Genomic DNA, 7313 nt, shown 5'->3' with positions numbered 1-7313 from the left:
GAGTTCAAAACCAGCCTGGCAACACGGTAAAACCCCCTCTCTACAAAAATACAAAAAGAAAAAAAAAAAGAAAGAAAAGAAAAGAAAAGAAAAAAAAAACAAATCCAGGTATGGTGGCATCCACCTGTAGTCCAAGTTACTCAAGAGGCAGAGGCTGGAGGATCACTTGACCCTGGGAGGCAGAGGTTGCAGTGAGCTGAGATCGCGCCACTGTACTCCAACCTGGGTGACAGCGTGCGACCCCCTCTCAGAAAGAATTAAAAAAAAAACCTTACCTGGCTAAGGTACCCTACCAGGGAGTGGCAAAATGGACATTCTGACACAGGACCATCTGGGCTGCAACGGCCTGGCCTTCCTGCCCTTACGGCAGGAGTCCTCTGAGAGGTGCATCACCCCTGCCCCAATGGACAACCCGGTACACAGTGGGAGTGGGCCCCCCACCTCCCCAGAAGACTTGAGATGGTAAGCTCAGAGACAAGTGAGTCCTGGTTCATTGCTGGATTCTTAAGTTGATTTTTATAAGACAACATGTGTGTGTTGGGGGGGGCACCGGACAGCCACAAAGGGATGAAGTCCAAGAAAGTTACACCCTCCCCCATCTAAACGCCCTGACCCCGACCTCCAGAGGCTGTTGGAGTTCACCAAGGACCTCATTCCCTCCCTTCCCTCTCGGTGTCGTCAAGCACCCTCCTTCCCCACATACATTTTCTGCTTTCTTTATAAATCCTGAAAAATAGCACCTCCTCTGGATTCAGAGCTAGAGCAGGAGAGGCCTTCCCTTCCCGGAATCCCTGTTCCCTTTGGGGTGCGCATTTGACTGCGTCGTGGGGGCGGGGAGGGCTTCCCTGTTCGCGTCCGGTCCCGGGGAGACCTGCGGGAATTGTTCTCCCCCACCACCACCCACTCCCACGCTTCCTTCTCCCCCTCGCCTGGGCCGGGCTCGGGGTGGGGAGTGCTATCCCGGAGCCCAAGCGCCTCGGCAGTGGCGGCTCCCCAGGGACTGCAGGGGGAGCCCGGGCTGCGGCGCCTGCTCAGTTCGCGCTCACTGCGTCGAAGGCTCCCCCGGCCTGGCTCCGCGCCCAGCGCTGCATCCGGGAGGGGGAGCTAGGAGGCGACGGAAGGGCCCGCGCGGCCAGAGCCCGGGGCCTGGGAGTGGAGAGGGAACCTCCAGGGGGCAGCACCGAGCCGCCAAGCAGGTCCTCTATTCGCGCCCAGCCCGGGGTCCTCAGACCGCCCATAGGGAAGCCCACCCTTCGGAATCCCGCAGGGTCGGCCCGCCCTCCACCTGGACTGGATCAGAGGGGGGAAGTGACCCCCCCCCCGCCAGAAGGACCATTATCTCCTGGTGGGAACAGGAATCTAGTCTCTCCTGGGGCAATCAGCTTCCCCGCTCCGATTCCTCAAAGGTGGGCTCTTCGCTGGCGGGGACTAGGAAACAGGCCTTTCGGTTCCCCGGGCGTACAGGGGACCCCAGGCACCAGCAGCTCCATCCCACTGACAGGTGGCGGAGACAAGGCAGCTCACTGCTATGCAGTGTCCCAAGAACCAAGTGGCCGTGACTTCCTAGCCTCAGTTTCCCCGGCGACACCCGGAGAGTCAACATGCCAAAGGTCTACGCTCCGGGTCAAGGCCCCGCCTCTCCTGGGCGGCCCCTGCCCGGGCTGGCCCAGCCGCTCCTCCCCCACGCTCCCGGCTGGCTCCCACGGTCCCCGAGGTGGGCGGGCGGGCCCTGGATGACAGCGGCAGAACCCCCGCCCGACTCACTCTCGCCCCCGCTCTGGGTCCGGGCTTCCCCAGCCCAGTTCACTCCTGGGAGCCGCCTGAGCAGCCGCGCGCCCCGCACCACGCGCCCCGAGCCCTCCCCGCCTGGGCGTCCCCGGCTCCTGTGAGCGCTCAGGCTCCCGGCTTGGAACCAGGGAGGGGGGAGGGAGCGAGGGAGCAACCAGCAGCGACCCGGAAATGCCATATAAGGAGCAGGAAGGATCCCCCCGCCGGAACAATCCTTATTTGGGCAGCGCCTTATTTGGAGTGGCCCGATATGGCCCGGCTGCTTCCGGCTCTGGGAGGAGGGAAGAAGGCGGAGGGAGGGGCGGGGGCAACGCGGGAACTCCAGAGCAGCGCGGGTCCCGGAGGCCCCGGCAGCAGCTCGAGCTCTGGGCTTTTCCGAAGCCTGGGCACCTGGGATGCGGGCGCGGGCGCGGGCCCCAGGGTGCGGGATGGAGGTGTCAGGCGCTGTTGGATGGGGGGCTTCACGTCACTCTGGGTCCTCCCGGCCGGTCCTGCCATATTAGGGCTTCCTGCTTCCCATATATGGCCATGTACGTCACGACGGAGGCGGGCCCGTGCGGTTCCAGACCCTTCAAATAGAGGCGGATCCGGGGAGTCGCGAGAGATCCCAGCGCGCAGAACTTGGGGAGCCGCCGCCGCCATCCGCTGCCGCCGCCAGCTTCCGCCGCCGCAGGACCGGCCCCTGCCCCAGCCTCCGCAACCGCGGCGCGTCCACGCCGGCCAGCGCCCAGGGCGAGCCGGGGTCCCCGCCTGTGCGCTCCTCAGTGTGCCCCGCGCCCCGCATGTAACCTGGCCAGGCCCCCGCGACTGTGTCCCCCGCAGCTCCAGCCCCGGGCTGCGCCCACCCGCCCCGACACCAGCTCTCCGGCCCGTTCGTCTGGGATGGCCACGGCCAAGGCGGAGATGCAGCTGATGTCTCCGCTGCAGATCTCTGACCCGTTCGGATCCTTTCCTCACTCGCCCACCATGGACAACTACCCCAAGCTGGAGGAGATGATGCTGCTGAGCAACGGGGCTCCCCAGTTCCTTGGAGCCGCCGGGGCCCCAGAGGGCAGCGGCGGCAACAGCAGCAGCAGCAGCGGGGGCGGCGGGGGCGGCGGGGGCGGCAGCAACACTAGCAGCAGCAGCGGCAGCACCTTCAACCCTCAGGGGGATACGGGCGAGCAACCCTACGAGCACCTGACTACAGGTAAGCAGTGGCCTACGCCCGGGGGAACCTTTTCCCCACCATCCTGGCGTTCGGTCCTTCACCGCAGGAGTGCTCCTGGACCTTAGGATGGAAGCTAGGTTTCCGTTTCATTCCTCGCATCCCCAGGGTCATGTATTAGAGGGATGCCATGGGACACCATACAGCCCACCCCCTGCCCTCATCCCTGGCGGAGCGCAGAGGACTGAGCTTTTTTGGTTTTGGATGGAGAGCTCTGGAGCTGCGTGGGTGGGTGGAGGGGGAGGGCTTGTTTTGATGAGCGGGGCTGCGCCCCCACCCTCCAGAAAGGCTTGCCTTGCCTGCCGCCTTTACCCAAGGAAGGACCGTGATCCTTGGCCGTGGATGTCCCGGCAGCCCGGGTTTGGGGGCGCGCACTAGCCCCGGCGGCCGTGGAGGTGCTGGCGGGAATCCCTCGCCCGCGCAGCCGCCGCTGCGGAGCGCTGCGAGCTGCAGTGAAGGGGGATTCTCCGTATTTGCGTCAGCTGTTGTTGAAATGGGCTGTGCCACTGGAGCGGGTCCAGGAACATTGCAATCTGCTGCTATCAATTATTAACTACCTCGGGAGTCAATGGTGGCCGGCCCGACCTCTTGCCTGGCAGCTCGGGTCGTCCTCGTCCTCCAGTGGTTGCTCTCCAGTAACCAGGCCTTCCCCTTCTCTCTCTCCTGCCAGAGTCTTTTCCTGACATCTCTCTGAACAACGAGAAGGTGCTGGTGGAGACAAGTTACCCCAGCCAAACCACTCGACTGCCCCCCATCACCTATACGGGCCGCTTTTCCCTGGAGCCTGCACCCAACAGTGGCAACACCTTGTGGCCCGAGCCCCTCTTCAGCCTGGTCAGTGGCCTCGTGAGCATGACCAACCCGCCAGCCTCCTCATCCTCAGCACCATCTCCAGCGGCCTCCTCCTCCTCCTCCGCCTCCCAGAGCCCACCCCTGAGCTGCGCAGTGCCATCCAACGACAGCAGTCCCATTTACTCAGCAGCACCCACCTTCCCCACGCCAAACACTGACATTTTCCCTGAGCCACAAAGCCAGGCCTTCCCGGGCTCGGCAGGGACGGCGCTCCAGTACCCGCCTCCCGCCTACCCTGCCAAGGGTGGTTTCCAGGTTCCCATGATCCCCGACTACCTGTTTCCACAGCAGCAGGGGGACCTGGGCCTGGGCACCCCAGACCAGAAGCCCTTCCAGGCCCTGGAGAGCCGCACCCAGCAGCCTTCGCTTACCCCCCTGTCTACTATCAAGGCCTTTGCCACTCAGTCGGGCTCCCAGGACCTGAAGGCCCTCAATACCAGCTACCAGTCCCAGCTCATCAAACCCAGCCGCATGCGCAAGTACCCCAACCGGCCCAGCAAGACGCCCCCCCACGAACGCCCTTATGCCTGCCCGGTGGAGTCCTGTGATCGCCGCTTCTCCCGCTCCGACGAGCTCACCCGCCACATCCGCATCCACACAGGCCAGAAGCCCTTCCAGTGCCGCATCTGCATGCGCAACTTCAGCCGCAGCGACCACCTCACCACCCACATCCGCACCCACACGGGCGAGAAGCCCTTTGCCTGCGACATCTGTGGGAGAAAGTTTGCCAGGAGCGATGAACGCAAGAGGCATACCAAGATCCACTTGCGGCAGAAGGACAAGAAAGCAGACAAAAGTGTTGTGGCCTCTTCGGCCACCTCCTCCCTCTCTTCCTACCCATCCCCGGTTGCTACCTCTTACCCGTCCCCAGTTACTACCTCTTATCCGTCCCCAGCCACCACCTCATACCCGTCCCCTGTGCCTACCTCCTTCTCCTCTCCCGGCTCCTCGACCTACCCATCCCCTGTGCACAGTGGCTTCCCCTCGCCGTCGGTGGCCACTACGTACTCCTCGGTTCCCCCTGCTTTCCCTGCCCAGGTCAGCAGCTTCCCTTCCTCAGCTGTCACCAACTCCTTCAGCGCCTCCACAGGGCTTTCGGACATGACAGCAACCTTTTCTCCCAGGACAATTGAAATTTGCTAAGGGGAAAGGGGGAAACAAAGGGAAAAGGGAGAAAAAGAAACACAAGAGACTTAAAGGACAGGAGGAGGAGATGGCCATAGGAGAGGAGGGTTCCTCTTAGGTCAGATGGAGGTTCTCAGAGCCAAGTCCTCCCTCTCTACTCAGAGCGGAAGGTCTGTTGGCCAACAATCCTTTCTGCCCACTTCCCCTTCCCAAATTCCTGTTCCCTTTGACTTCAGCTGCCTGAAACAGCCATGTCCAAGTTCTTCACCTCTATCCAAAGAACTTGACTTGCATGGATTTTGGATAAATCATTTCAGTATCATCTCCATCATATGCCTGATCCCTTGCTCCCTTCAACGCTAGAAAATCGAGTTGGCAACATGGGGTTTGGGCCCCTCAGAGCCCTGCCCTGCACCTTTGTATAGTGTCTGTGCCATGGATTTCGTTTTTCTTGAGGTACTCTTGATGTGAAGATAATTTGCATATTCTATTGTATTATTTGGAATTAGGTCCTCACTTTGGGGAAAAAAAAAAAAAAGAAAAGCCAAGCAAACCAATGGTGATCCTCTATTTTGTGATGATGCTGTGACAATAAGTTTGAACCTTTTTTTGAAACAGCAGTCCTAGGTATTCTCAACGCATGTGTCAGAGTGTTGTTCCGTTAACGTTTTTGTAAATACTGCTCGACTGTACTCTCACATGTGGCAAAATATGGTTTGGTTTTTCTTTTTTTTTTTTTTTTTTTTAAAATTTTTTTTTTTTTTTTTTTTTTTTTTTTTTTTTGAAAGTGTTTTTCTTTGTCCTTTTGGTTTAAAAAGTTTCACGTCTTGGTGCCTTTTGTGTGATGCGCCTTGCTGATGGCTTGACATGTGCAATTGTGAGGGACATGCTCACCTCTAGCCTTAAGGGGGGCAGGGAGTGATGATTCGGGGGAGGCTTTGGGAGCAAAATAAGGAAGAGGGCTGAGCTGAGCTTCGGTTCTCCAGAATGTAAGAAAACAAAATCTAAAACAAAATCTGAACTCTCAAAAGTCTATTTTTTTAACTGAAAATGTAAATTTATAAATATATTCAGGAGTTGGAATGTTGTAGTTACCTACTGAGTAGGCGGCGATTTTTGTATGTTATGAACATGCAGTTCATTATTTTGTGGTTCTATTTTACTTTGTACTTGTGTTTGCTTAAACAAAGTGACTGTTTGGCTTATAAACACATTGAATGCGCTTATTGCCCATGGGATATGTGGTGTATATCCTTCCAAAAAATTAAAAGGAAAATAAAGTAGCTGTGATTGGGTATGTGTTTCCTGGGTTAGGAGAAGGACTCTGCCCTATTGAGGGCTATGAGGTTTTCTGAAGACTTGGCCTTTAGAGATATACAAGTATCCTCCAGCCAGAGTCAGGCCCACTGTGTGAAACTGGAGTTTGTTATTTATGAGGACAAGTATGGGTCTTCAGACAGGGTCTTGCTCTATCCACCCAGGCTGGAGTACAGAACTGTGTAATCACAACCTCACTGCAACTTGACCTCTCAGGCTCAAGCAATCTTCCCACCTCAGTGTCCCAAGTAGCTGGGATTATAGGCACGTGCCACCACACTCAGCAAATGTTTGTAGAGACAGGGTTTTGCCATGTTGTCCAGGCTGGGGTTCTTTTCTTGATAATGGGCCTGTCCCTCTTCAGTCTGTTGGGCTGAAGCTTTACCCTGGTTAGCTAAAGCCAAAAAAGGGCAGAGTTAGGGCTGAGACACATGTGGCCAGAGGCAGTGCTACTCTACTGGCATCAAATGTTGGGCCAGCCCCGTCCCCCACCTTACTCAGGGTTGGAAAATCCATGATCTTGGGAATCCCTGCCATGTGCAGTTAGAGGAGGTAAGAAGTGGGCACAAGGCCTTTGTGGAAACAGAATGCCAAGGCCAACTCAGCCTCTCCCTCCCATTCCCCATGTCCCCAGCAACTTGAGGGCATCAAAGAAACCTAGAAGAGGTAAAGGCCAATTCTCAAGCCACGAATCCTTCCAGGAAGAAAATCTCATCACTTGCCAGCTGGAACAGTCATCCTTGGCAGCTTCCTGGGACAGAGGACAGAGTGGGCAGAAGGCTGGCCTGGTGTCTAAAAGCATCCAGGCCAAAACTGTTCCCATTGTGTAGGAGGCCTGAGGTTCTAGGTTCTTTTTGCCCCAGTCCCCAGAGGGACAACTCCCATTGCTGGGGCAATCCCTGTGGGCATGTGAGCATCTGCCTACTCTGTGAGAGGCCTTGACCTGGCCACGACAGACACCATGGGATTAGCTCCTATTGCAGGAATGTGGATTGCTGGTTGGGGAGACAGATATAAGACAAAA

At 57.7% G+C, this 7313-nt stretch overlaps 1 protein-coding gene across 1 annotated transcript; it reads left to right on the top strand.

The window, feature by feature from the left end:
* Window positions 1–2392: 2392 nt before the first annotated feature.
* Window positions 2393–5583, top strand: EGR1 (early growth response 1). The gene is made up of 2 exons (XM_017500927.2): window positions 2393–2977; window positions 3666–5583. The coding sequence occupies exons 1-2, from the start codon at window positions 2671–2673 to the stop codon at window positions 4988–4990; spliced, it is 1632 nt and encodes a 543-aa protein (XP_017356416.1). The 5' UTR covers window positions 2393–2670; the 3' UTR covers window positions 4991–5583.
* The last annotated feature ends 1730 nt before the right edge of the window (window positions 5584–7313 follow it).

This window comes from Cebus imitator, unplaced genomic scaffold, assembly GCF_001604975.1.
Source record: "Cebus imitator isolate Cc_AM_T3 unplaced genomic scaffold, Cebus_imitator-1.0 Scaffold274, whole genome shotgun sequence".
NCBI lineage: Eukaryota > Metazoa > Chordata > Mammalia > Primates > Cebidae > Cebus > Cebus imitator.
Note: the sequence above shows the minus strand (reverse complement) of the source record. Positions and strands in the feature narration are given on the sequence as shown.